The following is an 18,376-nucleotide window of genomic DNA, read 5'->3' as shown; positions in this document are numbered from 1 at the left end:
CACCCCCACCGCCTCCCAGCCTCCTCTCCGCCCCAGGTAAGTAGAGGCTGGCGTGTTTCCGGTCCCTCCGTGTGTTTTCCGGGCCCAGGGAGAACCTGCGCGCATGGCAGAGGGCAGCCTTGCCTCCTTGGTAATTTTCCACTGGCCGAGCAGGAGGGAAGCCAAGGCCCAACTTCTCCCTGCAGTCTGCAAAACGCCGTCCCCACAGAACGTCCTGCGATGGAGAAGGATTTCTCCATCAGCTAATCAGATAAAAGTCCGTCTCCATTTGATGAGTGACTCGGCCTGGCAGGCCCAGGGCACTGGTCTTGTATATCCCACCCACACACACGGTTTCCTTTTTCGCCTTTAATTCTCGTTTAAGGAGGCAGTTAGTGTAGAACTGAAGTGAAGGCTCTGGGAGCACAGTGACCTGGATGCCTTTCAGCCACTCGCAGTGAACTCTGCTACCCACCCCGCCCCCCCACCCCCCCTCGTTTGCTTTGATTTCATCTATGAACAATTTGACTTCCCGGTCATTCAAACAAAGGAGGGTTTCTTTACTCGGTCCTGACCTCTGGGGGTTAAGTTCCCTGCCTACAGTCGCCCGTGGACAAGGTCTCTGACGAGAGAGTCTATATTCTGGATTGTTCGCTCCCGTCGGCTCTAGAATGCCTGCGATCCTGTGTGGATCTCTTCCGGTAAACACATCTCTGAGTTACTGGGACATATTTTAAATAATCCTGGTGGCGCTTTGCTCTCTGGTCGGCTGCGAGTCCAGGCTCTCGGGGTCCAGGCAGTGATGCAATGTTCTGGAGGCTCTTTGCAGTCACGGGCATTTCTGTGTTTTGTCTGCTGGGCCCCTACCTGTCTCCATGCTTCCCTGACACCATGGCCAGTGCTTACTAGAGTGGGGTCCTCAACCTTGCCTGAGGCATTTATTGTAAGTGCAGCTCATGGTCCTAGCCGGGTTGTTCAGTGGTTAGAGTGTTGGCCCACGGACTGAAGGGTTGCAGGCTTGATCCCTGGCCCCGGTCAGGGCGTGCGGGAGGCAACCAATCGATGTGTCTCTTTCATATCAATGTTTCTCTCTCTGAGTCTCTCCTCCTCCCTTCCACTCTCTCTAAGAATCAATGGGGGAAATACCCTTGGGTGAGGAGTAACAAAAAAAAGTGAAGCTTCAGGGACCCACTTCATCCCCACCAACTCAGAGTCATTGGGGTGGGGCTTAAGGAAGCAGCATTATAACAAGTGCCAGGTGGTTTGGAGCCTCTGCAGGATTCTCCCACCCCAGGACGCTCACTCCTCTTCTCACCTGAAGGAATCCCTGAGCTGTCTTGCGGGGCCCAGACTCAGGCACCTGGCCTTGCAGATCACTCTGCCCCGTCCCTGTAGAATTTCCCTCCTCCCACTGCTGGGGCTCCAGGCCAGTGCTGTCTGCAGGGGTGCTTGTGTCTGATGGACCCACAGCCCCAGTTTGAGGCCCTTCCATTCATCTCACTGAAATTCTGTGCCAGACACAGTGAGAGACCAAGCCGGTCTTCTGGGATCTCTCAGCTCAAGGGACAGTCCCCTGTCAGCCTCCTACAACGGGTGGCCCGAGTGAACACAGTGGTAGCTCTCCGGGTGCACCCGGAACCCTTGAGCCATTGGCCACAGTAAACAGTGACACTGACCTGGGCCTTGAAGAATGAATGGGATTGCTCTGGGTCGAGACGGAGGTTGTGGGGAAAGGGCATCCGGGCAGAAGGAACGGCATGGGCAAAGGCTGGAGGTGTGACTCTGAGAGACTCACCTTGGTCGTCACAGCCCTTCAGTAGGTTTAAAGGACTGGTCAAGGGGTGGACTGTATTAGTATATATGGCTGATTTCATCCTGTGAATCCTTGTTTGCCAAACGTCATTCACCATATCCAAATACCTCCTGATAGTTGCCCTTTTTTCTTCAAATAGACTCACTTTTGTGGTTATGCAAATTAATTTCCAAAGAAAACTTGACATAACGACTGTCATTGAAAGACCAGTATCACTTGCGTAAATGAAAGTGACCATAAAAATAAGTGTAATGAGTCCCGGCTGTGGTTGGGAGCGTCATCCTGTGCACCAAAGGGTCACAGGTTCAATTCTTGGTCCGGGCCTGTGCCTGGGTTTCGAGTTCCATCCCTGGTCGGGGTGCATACAGGAGGCAGCCGATCGATGTTTCTCTCTCACATCGATGTTTCTCTGTCTCTCTCTCCCTCTTCCTTCCTCTCTCTCTAAAATCAATTAAAAATAAATAAATAAATAAATGTAATGAAAACAAAGCGAGTGGTAGCGAGGTGTCAGATCCACGGTAGTTCCATGCGGAGATTCTTCTCTAGAAAGAAATCAGAAGGTTTGTAAGAGAATCAGAAGGGCCGAATTTCTTGTTCTACGTTTCACTGTGCCCTTGGGTCCCTGTGCCATGGAAAACCAGCTCACTTAGCTCAAGGACCAGTGGCCCCTCCTTTAGGAAACCGCTGTGGACTGTGATCAGCCCACAAAAGTATTAAGCAGGGAAAGGGCGTGATTCTGCACATCTGTTTCAGAAAGATCAACTTTTCTGAGAGCGGGGATGGGGGAGGAGCTACCAGCCTGGAGGGAATCTTGAGATAATTCGGTCCCAGACCATCCATTAGGCCCTGAAGCCAGGCAGGGGCTACAGAGAAGGGGAGGCGGGCAGGGAGTGCCTGGGAGGGGGCCGCCACCTATGTTGAGCTTTGGGCATGAGGGCACTTCTGGGTGAGGGGAGAGCACACGTAGTTTGGTCCTATGGCAGGACTTTTCTAGTAGCAGGAACCCATCTTGAAGGGGCTTAAGCAATACCAAAACTAGGGAGGGAGCCCGGCTGGTGCGGCTCAGTGGTTGAGCGTCGACCTATGGACCAGGAGGTCACGGTTCAATTCCCGGTCAGGACACATGCCCGGGTTGCGCGTTCGATCCCTAGTACGGGGTGTGCAGGAGGCGGCCGATGAGTGATTCTCTCTCATCATTGATGTTTCTATCTCTCCCCCTCTCCCTTCCTCTCTGAACTCAACAAAAACATCTTTTTTTTAAAAAAAAGTGACACGGGCTCTTTAAGTGCTCATTGATGGAGGTTCCTTTTGCCTAAGCGAGGCGGAGGAGCAGGCGGGAGCCGTGCCCGGGATGATGCCGCCGAGGAGGTCACAGCATCACTGCTGCTGCGTTCCATTGCTCGGAATCGATGGCCGAGGCCCTCACCTTGCAGGAGCAGGAATGCAATTCCACCCCTTGAGAGAGGAGCGCCAGGGAATCTGTGAACATTTTAAAACCACACCCCCCTCCATCCACACACACACACACACACACACACACGCACGCACATGCACACGCACACACACGCACACACTCTGAACTTTCCTTTGCCTTCATAGCAGTCATCCCGCCCACGCAATATCTAATTAGTGACTTGACTTATGCCTGGATCCTTTGCTAGAGGCAGACAATGACCATGTGTCTGCTTGTCCACTTACAGCCCAGCTCCTTAGCACCTGCCTGGCATGTCATGGGTCCTCAGTAGCTGCTAATTCATTCCTTTTGCAAAGGTGTTTGACTGTCTCCCATTGCCAGACACTGGCCAGGGTCTAGGAATGCCGTGGGGAACAGGCCAGCAGGGTCCCCGCAGCCATGGAGGTTGTAGCTTGCTCTCTGCGTGCACAGACAGGCCAGGGCGGGTGGGGGGCTGGGACAGAAGAACAGACCACAGATATCACCGGGAAAATAGAAGGCAGTGTGTGCCACAAGGTAATGAAATGATGCGATGTGATGGGGGTAACTGCGGGGTCACTGCGTTGCATGGTCTGGGGACAGGAGATGACCTGTCAGCCGAGAGCGCCGGCTGAAGGATGTAGTCTGGGGGAAGGTCGTTCTCAGCGGAGGGAGCAGCAAGTGCAAGTTCCTCAGGCAGGAAGCCCTCGGGGTGCGTGAAGGGCTGGCTGCTGGGTGAAGGACAGGAGGCGGGAGTCCCAGAGGATGGGCGTGGCCAGACCACGCAGCTCAGGGGCCCTGGAGGCTGGGGAAAGGGCTGGGTTTTCTCTTCATATGCACCTAGAGGAGGGTTTGGAGCAGGGGCGTGGTGTGGCCTCACTGACACTCTGCGGAGGCTGGCTCCCCCCTGAGGGGGCTATTGCTTGGGTCCAGGAGAAATAGTGATGGAGGAGCCTGGATGTGGCGTGGAAGCGGGGTGAGGGACGGGCAGCCGCGGCCAGCCCTGGTCCAGTCTGAGAGGGTTTGGAGGCGGGGTGATGGGACTCGGAAGGCTGTGGTTGGGTGGGGCAGGGGTGTCCCGGGTTCTGTGCAATGAACGAGCAGGTGTCACTCCCAGCGCTCCCTCTTGGTCCTCGGGATGCTGGTGAGCTCACCAATGGGCTAATGCAGACCCAGGGGCTCCCGGACGGGGTGAGCAGCAGCTCAAAGCCCCCCCCCGCCCCCCGAGTGTTTTAGCGGCTGCCATTTCTTAAGGACACAATCTCTGGGACTTTATGAAGGTTCCAATCACTGGGGCTAACCCGATTTTTTTCTGGGTTGTGACAAGTTTGGAGAACGCAGAAGAGGAGGCCCCTGGAGGCCTATATCGCCGAGGACGGGTGCAGCGGGTGAGGCCACCCCTGGGGACCGGCCTTCTCCTTAGGGTGCCAGGCTCCTCGGGAAAGAGTGTGAACCCCACAGCTCCATCTTTGCCCAGATCGAGCCCTGAGGAGGGGCTGTGGGCGTCAAACATGGGCCATATCCCTTTGAATAACTCTTGCTTCGTGGGCTGTGTCAGTGCTGAGTTGGTCCTTAATGTCACCATGGATTGGGGTACTGGGGTATCAGATGTTCATCATTTGCGGGAGGCAGGACTTCTGGCCTATCATCTTTGAGTCACTTGCCTGGTCTGCGAGTAGGAGGACCTGGAGGCCGGGCCTGGCTCTGGCTCTGGCCAGCTGTGTGCTGGTCACTCACGCTCTCTGAGCTTCCGTGTTCTTGTCTGCGCATGAGCGATGAGGTTCCATCCTCCAAAGGTGGCTGTGAGTGCAAAAAGTGCATGTGAAGGCCTAGCCCAGCTCCCGGTACAGCCCCACCCTCTTGCCAGCACAACCTTTGCTTGAATGGATCTCTTCCCCCAGCTGGTCTCAGCTCTCCCGTCCATAAAATGGGCCGGCTCTGCCTTGAGCTCCACTCTAGCCGAGCACAGGGCCCTGTGAGCACGACTGTCGTCCCTGAACTGGAGCGTTTGACATCGTAGGAATTTTAATAGTTGCTGGCTTTCTTTTAAAAAGTGACTTTATTTTTTTTAAGTACTGGCTTTCCCTTTCCCAATTCAATAAATGGAATTGTTCGTCTTCCATGTATATGCTTGCGTCCAGCAAATAAAAGATGATGGATTTATGTGGACTTTAATTTACTCAAAAAAACCTTTATCCATTGATTTATTGAACAAGCCTTTGCTGAGTATGTCACAGCCCTGCCCTCAGGGAACCTGAGCCCTGGACGCCCGTAGGCATCACCCAAGAGCTTTAGAAATGATGCCCGGCCCGCCCTAGAGGGAGTGATTCTTGTATGAATTAGGTTGAAACTCTTGGCTATAACCAGAGGCAGAGGCAGGGAGGGAAGGTGAGGCGCCATGGAACTTGGGGCCAAGGGCCAGCGAGATGAGACGTGCGCATGAGTGAGTGGCCTCCGGTATCGGTATCGCCACGGCCACTGGGATGCCCCAGACGTGGCGCCTGTCCTCCAGGACCTTGGAGTCTTGTGAGGAGTCTGGGCTCAATGCTGAGCTGGAAACAGGGGCTCTCACATCTCAGCAAACGCGCACGTCCATGCCCGATGTGTACCTCCTGGTGCTCGCTGTCTTGTAATTTTTTTATTGAGATAAAGTCACCATTTTCACCATTTTACAGTATACCTTTCAGGGGTTTTTAGTATATTCACAATGTTGTGTAACTACCACGACAGTCTAATTCCAGATCATTTTTGTCCCCCCCCCCCCCAAAATAAACCCTGTACCTCCCAAATCAGCCCCCTCGCGAGTCCCTGACAACCACGGATCTACTTTTTGCTATTCTGGACATTTAACTTAAACCTGGTGTTCTTCCGCGGCCCGAGCCTCGGTTTCCCATCTCCTGGTGGGAGGAGCCTCCCTCCTCAGTGTTGAGAGGTGGAATCCAGCCGGGGTGTGCAGGGTGGGCCCACAGCCCAGCACGGGGCAGGTGTTGGAGGGTGAGGCCCCCATAATGGAAGGGGATCCTGCAGCATCGGTGGGGGGATGGCCTCACCTGCTGCCTGGGGTGGAGAGCTGTCTCTGACACCCACAACGCTGGCCTCATGTGGACCATTTCACTCACAGGGCTGTGGGGAGGGTCCAGGCGGTTCGCAGGCGACCGTGTGCAGAGCAGTGCCGGCTCAGGTGGTCGCCCTGTCAACGCGGGCTATTTCGTGTTATTACAGAATTCATCCAGGGTGTCCCACTGTGTCCAGCACAAAGCAGTCACTCTGCCCCATTACGTTTCTGATTTGATCCCTGAGGACGGGACTGTTGATTCATCTTTGTCCCCACAGCTTGACCCATGAGGGTTTGAAAGAAAGAATGAATGAATGCGTGAATGTGACCAGACGAGGAAGGCAGAAGAGAAACTTTCCGGGATACGCGGGTAGGGAGGGGACCAACATGTTTACGAGCCTGCCACTTGCCAGGGAGCCTCTGGGAGCAACGTCTGAGCTGGGCTCCTCCGGAAACAGACACCGAGGCAAGAATTCAAGTGCGGGTGGTTATTTGGGAGATGGGGCGAGGGCGGCAGGCAGCCAAGGGGGTGATATCAAGCCGGCGACCACCATAGACCCTGGAGGGAGGCTGGTCCCACTGGGGAGCTCTGGGAAGTGGTGGAGTCACACACAGCTCCTGAGACCGACTCACCTGAGGGCCCAGGGGGCTGGGGGTGCAGTCGACTCCCCAGGCAGAGAGGCAACGCTGGCAGCTGGAGGCCGAGCCAGCGAGCCCAGCAGGATGCCAGCAGCACCCGCTCAGGCTGTGCCCTTCTCCCACCGCAACTGCTGTGGTGCCCCCGCCCTGGTCAGCCCCAGAGGGGTCTAGACCTCAAGCTGGGAGCCCACCCCCCTCTCTCCCACTCGGGGAAGCGCATCAGCGGTCAAGTGGGTGTCCTCCTATCAGAGCGGTAGCCAATGTATGTGCTTAAGGAGCAGCAAACGCCACACAGTCACCTGCTCACTCACAAGTGAGTGTAGATCTATCTCCATGTGGCCACGGCCTGAGGGTGGCACAGCGGGTTAGACAGGGTGAACCCGTAGTGGGGCTCACGGGCGAAGACCGGGCTCCGTCTTCTCTCAGTGGAGTTTGGGATCCCTGTGGGCGGCGTGCAGAGGCAGCGCGCACAGGAATGGCACCCAAGCGGCCGCTGTGGGGAGCAGGTGTCCCGCAGGTGTCATGGCTGAGCCCAGGGGGAAGCCTGGGAGTGGAGGTGGGCAAGGGGCTGTATTCTGGCAGAAGGAAGGGCAGGGGCAAAGCATTGGAGGATGGACAGCCTGCCCATCCTAGGACTGGCTTGCGCAGGAGGCGTGGGGATGGAGCTGGAGGAGCGAGGGTGCTACCCAGCCTGGGGAGCACGGGGATCTTGGGCGCATCCCCGGGCAGTGGAGGCTCTGAGTGGAGAGCTCCCCTCTGAGTCCCCTTAGACAGCCCTGGCTGGGGGAGGCTGGGGGCGGGAAAGAAGTGGCAGGAGACAGAGGCAGCAGGGAGCAGGCGGTGGTCTAGGGCAGAGAGCGCTGGCCTGGGCCGGGCAGTGGCTGTGGGCCAGGGGCCGGGGCCGGAGAACCTTCAGGACTCAGAGACCAACCACCTTTGGGGGTTGAGGGAGCAGGAAGCTGCTCCTTGTGCAGGGAGTGGGGAGGGCTCAGGAGTTTCAGCCTTTGTCACATGGTGTGGAAGGTGCCATTGGCCAGCGGGGAAGGCACTGGTTTGTGGGTGTGCGTTGAGGGCAGAGGCCTGAGCTGGCCCTCAGGCTGTGGGGTGGGGGCTCCAGGGGGCGCGTGGGGAGGACGGCCTGGGGCTCGGGAGGAAGAGGAGCCTGAGAAAGGCAGTCAGAGGGGAAGGGGAAAACCAGGCAAGGGGACCTGAAGACAAGGGGGGGGGCCCCCAAGGGCTGGGGAGAGCACGCGGGGATCAGGAACGGGAGCTGGTGTCCACCTCCTGCACCCACTTACCCGCAGGAGGAGGAAGCTATAAGCACTAAACAGATGCGTGCTTCTCTCTTAGGGGTGGGAGGTGCCAAGCCAGAGCCCCCAGGACACTGGGAGCTGAGGCGGGGGAGGCGATGGCCGGGCAGGTGGGCCTTTACTCACTCAAACATTTCTTGAGCCCGTCTACATTTTAGCAGCTTGGGATACACCACGGAACAAAACAGATGCCGAGCTGACGCTGGCGGGGAGGAGAGGCCAGAACGCAATAAAGCTGATAAAGCTGTGAGCTGGGTAGTCTGCTGGCCGGGGCAGGTGCTGTGAGAAATGGCAGGGGACTGCAGCGGGCTGGGGCTGGGCCAGGAGCAAGCTGAAGAGGAGGTAGCGTGGGAGCAAGGCTGGCAGGAGGAGGCTCGCTGGCACCCGGGGGGAGAGGACCTCGGCCCAAGGCCCAGGACGGAGCTCACCTGGAGCCTGACGGGCAGCCGGGGGCCAGTGTGGCTGGAGCAGAGTGCGGTCAGGGTAGGAGGTGAGAACGGGGAGAGGCAGGCAGGCCCACTGTGAGGGCGTCATCTGTCCGTGGGAGTGGGGGTGGGGGTGGGAGTGTCTCAGGGAGGATGTTCCGAGGAGTTTGGGGCGGTTCTGGAGGAGCGAAGGGCTTTGCGCAGCTGAGTTCGGTGAAGCACATGGTGCTGGAAGACGATTAATCTCCGAGATGGGAAGGGGGCCAAGGCCACTGCGCACTTGTGTGTCTGTGCTCAGTTCCTGGCTGGGCAGCCATCTCTTTCTAAGACGCTGCCAAGATGTTGGCCTTGTTTGCTCCCCTGCACAGCTGGTTTATGGGGCTTGATTTATGCTGCCGCTCGTCCAGTCCTCTCCCTAAATATGGGCAGGTTGCGGATGAGGGTGGTGTCTGTTAGTCCCAGCGTGGGCCCCCCTTCACACTGGCCGTGACCTGTACATGGTATGTGCGTTGCCCTTTGTCCTTTGACCTCTAGAGAAGAAACCCAGGAAAGGCCGAGGGAAGCTTCCAAACCAGGACGTTCACACGAGGGTCTCTGCTGAGGTCCAGAGCGGCCTGGGGACACCACGCCCTCCTTCTGGGGCGCTCCTCTTCCAGGAAGGCCCCCCTCCTCGAGGCCTGGAGGTTGGGATCAGGAATGGGTTGCTCCAGCTGCCTGGTTGGGCTGTGGGTGGCCGAGCAGCTGCGTTGTCCCTCCACCAGGAGGATGGCTGGGCTCAGGACTGTGAAATTCGGATTGTGCTGGAAGTGCAGTGACCCTGGACACCCAGAGAGCGAGTTGATTCCTTCCAGCTGGTGCTCTCTCCTTCCCCTCCCCTCCCTTTCCTTTTTTTAAAATTTATCTTTATTGTTGAAAGTATTACAGATGTCCCCACCATATTGGCCCCTCTTCCTCCCCTCACTTTCAAACCCTCTCCCTCATACTCCTAGTTCATACTTTTCCAAATTCAGATGAATCCTCCCACCACACACACACACCCTTTTTCACTCTCTCCCTCTCTCCCCTTGAGCTGACTCATATCCTACCTGTGGTTCTCAGTCACAAGTAAAAACAGCCCCTAGTGTACATGTGGAAGTGTGTGTTGGGGGGGGAGGCGGTTCATGTTTAGGTTGTTGTCACAGTGACTGGGGGGTGGGAGGAGCCTCGGGGAGGGCTAGTGGCACTGAGTGGACAGGGGCCAGGGGTGACCAAGGTCATACCAGGGACAGTTCTCCACCAAGAAGCCCCTCCCCATAATACAACAGGTCCTGCTGAGAAACTGCAGCCACAGGCCTTGTTTCCAAGCAGCCGGATGTCCAGTCCCGCCTGGTGCCCCTAGGAAAGTTGGGTGTTTCCATTTTTGGAAACCTCAGTGAGGGCCCTGCTGCTGTGGGCGACAGTTCCTGTCTCTTTCGATGACTGTTTCACTCTTGTCTGAGAGCGTGGGGCTCGTCCGCATTCTTTTATCCACCATTTACCAACAGAGGCACAGAACGTGCAAGGCCTGGTCCAGGTGCTCGGGGGTGTGGCCAGCATCGCCGAATGGGTCCAGTGGTCTCTGATGACCACACTCACTGGCAGGCCCCCCGGGGCAGAGAATGGGGCCGCTTCATCCTGTGTACGGCCCCGCAGAGCTCACCTGGCCAGTAAGTTCTCATGTGCTGATTGGACCCCAGGACTCCAGTTGTGCCTGTGTGGACGTTCTGATTGGCTGGAGGACAGGGCTCTCTGCGTCCATCACCAGGGCTCCTGTTCTTCTCTATGCTTTGAGTGCTGATGTGTGAACTTGAACTTTTACACACAGTCTCATGTGGTCAGGTACTTCTATAGACTTCATGTTTTTGTGTGTGTTTTTTTTTTAATTTTCATTTCTCATCCGGTCTTAGATCCACTACCCTAGAGGAAGAGCCTGAGGCCGGGGTTCGGATGTGTGTTACTATTGAAGGAATGTTCTCTGGAGGAGACCAGAGGGGAGGGAGGGGGCAGGACAGGAAAGCGAAGGAGCCGATCAGGGTGTGGTTTCAGCTGGAATCGCACTTCCTGGGAGCCCATTGGCCCATGAGGAAGCCTGCGGCTGGGGGCAGCTCTCTGTGGCCACATCTGTGAGTCATCAGCTCTGGCTGCCCAGTGACCTGGGGGCACCAACACACCTGCTACACATCCTCTTAGACGCGGGGACAGCCTCCATCAAGCAAGATACTGCACAACGTGCTCGCAATCTCTTGGCCCAAACGTTGGCAGAATCGATTGCTGTGAAGACCTACCGAGTTTTATCTCACTGCTTTTGAGATTTTTAACTGTTTCTCTGAGTTTCTCCCCATTTTGTTCCATTCATTCCCTCCCTTCCCCCCATTTCCACTGAACTTGTGCTCCCACCAGGACCGAGCCCAGTGCCCTGAAGTGCCCAGCTCGCCTCAGAGCCTTGGAGGCTTGCAGGACTCGGTGCAGAGGGTCGGTCCCCAGAGCCCTAAGCCACAGCCTGGGAGCCAAGCCCCCCTCCCGGGGGCCCCACCGCAGGCGGAACCCTGCATTCCCTCACGGGCAGAAATACACAAAGGGTTTTCATCTCTGAGAGCATGCGGCCCTATGACCAGCCAAGCAGTTTATCTCCTTATTCAACTCTAAGAGGCTGTCTGCCGGCCACCTAAAGCCCCGTGGGATTAACCGCTCTGACCTTCCCCCAGGTTCCCGGAGAGACTGCGGGAGCGGGAGCCGGCGGCAGGGACGTTTATTAAGGGCTGCTGTCTCAGAGGTGCAGCCATTGAGTCAGACGACTAATTCCTTTCTTGCTTGTTTTGTTTCTTTACGCACACATTGCACAGTTTATCCGCCTTCCCCTTGGGAGTTATCCCACTGGCTCTGGCAGTTCTGTCCCTGCCCCTTGAGCTTCTAGATCCCTCCCTACAAGGGCTGGAACCAGCGTGGTCAAAATCGGGAGCCCACACTGTGGTCAAAAATCGGGTTTTGCCCCGGCCGGGTGGCCCAGTTGGTTGGCGTGTCATCCGGACACCGAGAGGTTGTGGGTGTGATTCCCGGTCGTGGCTCATGCCCAGGTTTCAGGTTCCACCCCGGCCGTGGCGCATCCAGGAGGCTTGAGAAGAGCCTCTATTGTTGGGCCTTCGCCTGGGAGAGATGGCGAAGCTCTGCCAGGCGGGTCAGGGTGGAGCGCCCCTTGGTTTCTGTCCTTCCTCCCACCAGAGAAGAACAAGGCAATCTGAGCCACGCCTGCTCCTCGCTCCCCGGTTTCTGTGTCCCCGTTGCCAGCAATCAGAGGAGGCCAAGGCCCCCGTTTCCTGGAAGGGACGCTGGCCTGTCCCCTGCCCCTCCGGCGTGAATGGGCTCCTTGTTGTCATATTTAGAATGAGCCGGACTGTGGGTGGCAGAGGCCCATCAGAGGGAATTATGGGTGCCTGGCAATACAATGCCTTCTCCTCTTCTTGGCCACGGGCACAGCCAGTTCCGCTGTGCGGCCTCTGAGGAGCCAGGGGTCACCGTGGAGGCAGTTGGCTTGGAGGCTTAGGTTCCAGCTGGAAGGCCATCAAGCTTCCCTCCTTCCATCGGCTGGGGATGGTGTGGTGCCCTCTGGGAGGCCAAGCCAGGTCCGCGCTGTTGGCCGTGCCCGGCTTGGAGGCCTCTGTCTCTGCACCAAGTGGAGGAGCCAGGGAAGGGCCCTGGACCGCTCCCGGCCCCTGGTTTTCAACCAGGAGATTCTGTTCCCCAGGGAACATTTGGTCGTCACAGTTGGGCGGGGTGCTCCAGGCACCTAATGGGCAGAGGCTGGGGATGCCCAGGACACCCCCAAGCAAAGAATGATCCGACCCAAAATGTCAACAGGGCCGAGGCTGAGGAAGCCTGCTCTAGGCCAAGGTCACGACCCCCGCTTGGCCGAGGAGTGTTTGAGGCCCAGATTCATGAAGTGCTTGCAGAAGTTCGAAGGGTCTCCAGTGCAATGCCAGAGCCAGGTTGTGTGGCCTTGATCTTGAGACTGAGCTGCTTGTCCAGAAAGAAAAGGAAGTTCCCAGGCCGGGGCTGGTTGCCCAGTCTCAGCATGCGCATCCTTCGGACAGAAGTTGCCCATGGGAAGTGGAAGCAGCGTTCTTGTGGGGCACGGGCCAGCCCCATTTCATGCCTGTGGTACAACTGCCCATCACAGAGGATGGAGCCACAGAGCAGCCTTCTGCACTGTTATTATCTCTAAGGCAAAGTGACCACTTTTGAGGTCACAAGTGTCCGCTAAGGAGGCCGTGTAGCTATTAAAAGAGTGAGTGTGTTGCCCGGCCGGCGTGGCTCAGTGGTTGAGCATTGACCTACGAACCTGGAGGTCACAGTGGGTTCAATTTCTGGTCAGGGCACATGACAGGGTTGCGGGCTCAATCCCCAGTGTAGAGCATGCAGGAGGCAGCTGATCAATGATTCTCTCTCATCATTGATCATCATCTCTCTCTCCCTCTAACTTCCTCACTGAAAACAATTTTTAAAAAAGTGAGTGTGCGTGCCAAGAGTGGGCATTGGAAATACCCCAGCTCAGCAGAGACCTGAGTGGTTGGTTCCCCCAGTGCACCCTTCCCTCTCCCTCCCCCTCCCTTTCTGTCCTGGATGCCCCAGCAGTGGCGGCTGAAACCTCACAGCTCAGCTCCGATCCCATCGCTCTCCGAGCAGCTCTGTGACTTTGCCTCTTTGGCCCTTAGGGACCCTCAGAGTCCTCACCTATAAGACAGTACCAGTAACTCCTGCCTGGTCTGTCCCGGGAAGAGGGGAGAACAGCATTCAAAATCGAAGGGGGAAAGGTGCTTTGAAAACAGCACTGTGGGCATATAAGTGGCTCTCATTTTGCCACCTGGGGGCTAAGAGTCTACCCTCGGCTGCCTTTCGGGGAAGGAAAGTGGACATGTCCCCTCCCCTCAGCCTGGACCAGCGCCGTCAGTAGCCTCGCTGTGTGACACCGATGGCCTATATCCGTGCAGCCCGGCGTGGCAGCTGCTGGCTGCATGTGGCTACTGAGCCCTTAAAATAGGGGCTAGTGCAGCCGAGGACCTGGACTTCTCATTTAACTGTTTTAAATATTTCACATGTACCGTGTGGGCCATCCGTGTGGGGCTGGTTGCTTTTTGCTCCTCAAGATGATGGCTTTGCTCCAAAGCCACCGACGTGTCAGGCTCCTTTCTTTTTTGTTTTGAACGAACTGAGCGGCTGTGGTTTTCTCAGCTGTGTCTCCATCCCTCCATGGTCACAACCCGGCCTCAGTCACGCTCAGCTCCACCCCACAGGGCCTTTCCCACAGGACACGGGCTCTGCCCGGGGAAGCAGCGCAGGGCGTCCGGGAAGGGGCATCGGGACACAGAGAGCTCCGTGGGTCCTGCGGGCTGTAATTTCATCTCCTTGGAAGCCAGGCCAGGATCTCCCAGCGCCTCGTGACCTCCTGTCTAAGGTTCCTGGCTGGAGCCTGTCCTCAGAGATGGAGAGGATTTTAAAGGACATGTTTCCAGGGGGGACAAGGGAGGCGGCCAGTGGGAGCCTTACCTCAGGCCCCGTCTCCCAAAGGCCTGGGCCTGGGCCTGAGCCTGCTCTGGAGGGGACGCTGGAGGTTCGTTTACTTCTTCCCGTCATCACCCACCAGCGGCAGGGGGCTCCACAGGCGCACCTGGCACCTGGCGGTCACTGGTTAAGGACTCCGGGTTCTGGGGCTGTGAATTCTCTCTGCTTTGTTTGGGCGCCCCAGCAGCCCCGGGAAAGCCTTCCAAAGAAGGGCCCCCAGGAGAGTGGGGTGTAGCTGTACGCCCCCCGCACCCAGGCAGGTGGGAGACAGCTTCCGCCTTGTCACCTGCACCCACCGCCACCGCTCCAGCAGCTGACGTCTGAACACCAACAAGCAAAACAGCCCCAGAAGCACCAGAGGGGACAGTGGGAGGGAGGAGGGGTCCGTGGCTTGGAACCGCCAGAGGAGGAATGGCGCCGAGCTGCCGACACCGAGGGTGAGCCTGTCATCAGATTAGGAGCCAGAGTCTTAGAACCTGGCACCCAGGTGGCGGCTGGCCCTGCCCTGGGCATCAGCCTGCTGCGTTACAGGACTGTGAGGCAGCGTGGGCAGTTCCTAGGGATCCGCCCTAAATCTGCCCAGATCCCATCGCTCTACTCGAGGGCCCAGACCTGCCTTTGGAAGACAGTTATAGTGGCAACCCCATCTTCTTTTTTTAAATGCTTTGAGTTTTGAGAGAGAGAGAACAGGAGAGGGAGAGAAAGGGAGAAACATCGATGAGAGAAACATCGATCGGCTGCCTCCCACACGCCCCCCACCGGGGTTCAAGCTCACAACCTGGGCGACCTCTGGGTACCTGGGATGACGCTCAGCCAACTGAGCCGCACTGGCCAGGACAAACCCATCCTTTTTGGGCTGCCCCTGCAGCAGGGCCCCAGGAGGACAGCTGACACATTACCAGGTAGATGCTCCCCATCAGCCTTCCAGAGAATGTGTCAGCCGTGGACTGATGAGCTATCATTTAAATATATATATATTTTTAAAAAAAATATATTTTTGATTTTTTTAGGCTATGGGATTGCAACCCCCACTTTGAAGATTTTGACTTAATTTGCCATATCTCTGGAACAGGATTTACTAGATTGCATCATGATGGCTCTGTTTATTGACTCACAGAAATATGGGCTTTTTTTAAGGCAAGGGCTCCATTTTATTGATTTCAGAAAGGAAGGGAGAGGGAGAGAGAGACAGAAACATCAATGATGAGAGAGAATCATTGATCGGCTGCCTCCTGCACACCCCCAACTGGGGATCGAGCCCACAACCCAGGCATGTGCCCTTGATTGGAATCGAAACTGGGACCCTTTGGTCCGCAGTCCGACGCTCTATCCACTGAGCCGAACCAGCCGGGCTCATTTTAGTGCGTTGTCTGGGGTCACTTAGCAGGGGGTGTGGTGATGTTAGGGCCCACAGGTGGGTCTGCCTGTCCTCTGTGCTTTTGCTGTCTCACCACGTCGTCACTGTCAAAACTCACGGAGGACAGCGCCCTGTGCCACCTGCCTAGAGACCTCCCCCCGGGCATGGGCGAGACCCTGGGAGTTCAGGGCCACTCTAAAAATAAAGTGGGAAGAGTGGAGCGTTCACTTGCAAAGTAAAAATCTGGGATGTCTTTTCAGACTACAGTGGGGCCTTGACTTACGAGTGTCCCGACTAACGAGTTTTTCGAGATATGAGCCGTCTCTCGGCCGATTTTTTGCTTTGAGTTGCGAGCTAAAATTCGGATTACGAGCCAGCTTCAGATACCCCACCGCTAGTTGGCGCTGCGAACGTCACAGTGAACACCACATCAGCCCAGCATCATGTGTCTCACTTGTTCACTTTAATGATTTGACATACGAGTAATTTGAGTTACAAGCTCTGTCACGGAACGAATTAAACTCGTAAGTCAAGGCCCCACTGTACTTGCTTAATCTTATCTAAGAATCTCCAGTAAAGACCACCCTGGCTAGGTAGAGGTAGACATACTTTTCCTGTAAAAGTAAATACTTTAGGTTTTGCAGGCCATACAGTCTCCATTGCAGCTACTCAACTCGGCTCTGTAGTCAGAAAGCATCCATGACAATAGGCAAACACACGGTATGTCTTTGTTCCAATAAAACTTTATTTACAACAAGAGGACCAGATTTGGCCGGTGGGCACTGGGCTGGGCCATCCTGACCCCTCCTCACAATGGTTACAGCTGTTTAGACAGAGTAGATCCCACGGGACAGGGTGCTCCCGAGGCCCCATCCGCTGTGAAGCGCCCCCTGGAGGGGGAATGGGGACCCAGCGCCAGCCAGGTGCCCGGTGCTTGCTCTCACAAGCAAAGATGAGCTCACTGCTCTCAGTCCACTCCCGCTGGCTCCCGCTGGCTCCCGCGTTTGGGGTGTTATTCTGTTGTGTTGTCGTGCCCCGTTTTGTGCCTAAGCACGTGCACAGGTCAGTGTCCCGCCGAGGCAGGAATCACAGCGAGCGTTTTCTAGTGGCTACTGACTCCCTGTCCGTCCCCACAGACTGTAAGCGTCACCAGGGCAGGGTCCCTGTCTGTTTTGTCAACTGTCATGTCCCCGGAACCTGGCCCAGCACATGGCACGTAGTGGGCTCCTACCAGGCCTGTGCTGAGTGAGTGGATGGATTAGCACTGAATGAGGAGGAGTCAGGGCAATGAGGGGGCGCTGAGGACACCCAGAGCTTTCCCGAGGGCACCCTCGTGGCTTCTTGCCAGCACTGCCTGTGCTGCTCTATGGCCGGTGAGCTCGGGCCTCTGGGCAGCAGTGAGTCCTGGGGGGAACAGGTGGCAGACGGGGAAGGGTCCCCGGGCGAGGCACTGAGGCAGGGCACCTGCAGCCACCAGGAGAGCAGTGCTGTGTCCTGGCCTTGAGGAACCCACAGAGGGCTGCTGGGCTGTGAACAAGGGGAGGCGTGTCCTGCAGTCGCCACCAGACGCGCAATTAATTCCACCCGGCAGGCCTGTCGGTCTTGCCTCTGCCCGGCCTCCACCCACCTCTCTCCCTGGCATCGGGCACAGCCGTGGCTGCCCTGCCCTAGAGACTGCAACCCAATTCATAAATTCCCTTCCTAATTGGGCACAGGGACGAGGAGACGGTTATTAATAATGCAGGGGTTGTTTCATGCCCCGCCAGGAGCCGGGCTGAGACAGTCCTTGGTGACGAGCAGCCACCCTGCCACCGCGCCGGGCTCCGTGCCCAGGACGCCGGGCAGAAGTACATAAAGCAGAGGAGAGTGTCCCGGGAGCTCGGGCCCCAGGCTGGAGTCACAGATGCAAGGACCCAGAGCCGCTTCAGCAGGGAGGCCCCGGGCACCAGCCGGGGAAGCAGAGAAGCTCCGGGCGCCAGCTGCCTGTGCCCCCCTTCCTTCCCCGCTCGCCCAGGCCAACCCAGCGGACCTTCCCATGGGCTGCGGGGCCCTAGTATCACCTCCTTCTCCCCCAGGGGAGATGGGTGCTCGGGGTGACCAGTGTGCAGGGTGACCGGTGCTCGGGGTGATGGGTGCACTGTGAGGGCTGAGGCTGTCTGCTGCGGGAGCTCCCTGGCGGGCCTGTTCCATCCCGCACCAGCCCATGGAGGAGGCTCTGATGCTTTCCCTACTCTGGGGGGAACTGAGATGAAATCTGAAAGATGAGATGGTTTTCGAGGGTCAGAATCTGGAATTTAGCTGTAGGTCCTGATTCAAAGCCAGTGTGGATGACGCTGTGCTAAGCGGGGGAGGTGCCCCAGGAGGAGGGCGGTGACAGTGATAACTGGGGGGACTAGGGCAGGCCTGGCATTGGGAAAGGGGTGGGCGGAGAGAAAGGGCAGGGGGAGAGGGGTCAGAGAGCGCAGCCACGCGACTTGTCCTCTGGTGGCCTCGCTGGAGCAGGGCATGCCCACCAGCTGGGGCCTGGGCCTGAGAGGGAGCTGGGGCAGGGAGGGCCGCAGCTCACTGACGGATGCTTCCTGAACAGGTGGGTGCGTGAGGGATGCTGCACACCCACGGGGGGTAGTGGCTGAGGAGAGGCCGAGGGCAGGGGGATGTTTGGGGCCAGTGGGGCTGCAGTGGGGGTGGGGCCAGGGGCCCTGGGTGACTCTCCCTGTGAAGCCAACAGGGTGCCCCGCTGGCCGGCCTTGTGTCCGGCCCTCTGGATCCCCAGGACAGTGGGTGGTGGGGGC

At 57.4% G+C, this 18,376-nt stretch overlaps 1 protein-coding gene across 1 annotated transcript in view; it reads left to right on the top strand.

Moving 5' to 3' along the window:
* Nucleotides 1–18,376, top strand: part of PRIMA1 (proline rich membrane anchor 1) — a 39,514-nt gene that overhangs the window by 7,779 nt on the left and 13,359 nt on the right. Inside the window, exons 4-5 of the mRNA XM_014549099.1 lie at nt 452–475; nt 4,427–4,451. Coding sequence (XP_014404585.1) covers nt 452–475; nt 4,427–4,451 — 49 coding nt within the window. The remainder of the gene's footprint in view (nt 1–451; nt 476–4,426; nt 4,452–18,376) is intronic.

Source organism: Myotis brandtii, unplaced genomic scaffold, assembly GCF_000412655.1.
Source record: "Myotis brandtii unplaced genomic scaffold, ASM41265v1 scaffold535, whole genome shotgun sequence".
Classification (NCBI taxonomy): domain Eukaryota; kingdom Metazoa; phylum Chordata; class Mammalia; order Chiroptera; family Vespertilionidae; genus Myotis; species Myotis brandtii.
Note: the sequence above shows the minus strand (reverse complement) of the source record. Positions and strands in the feature narration are given on the sequence as shown.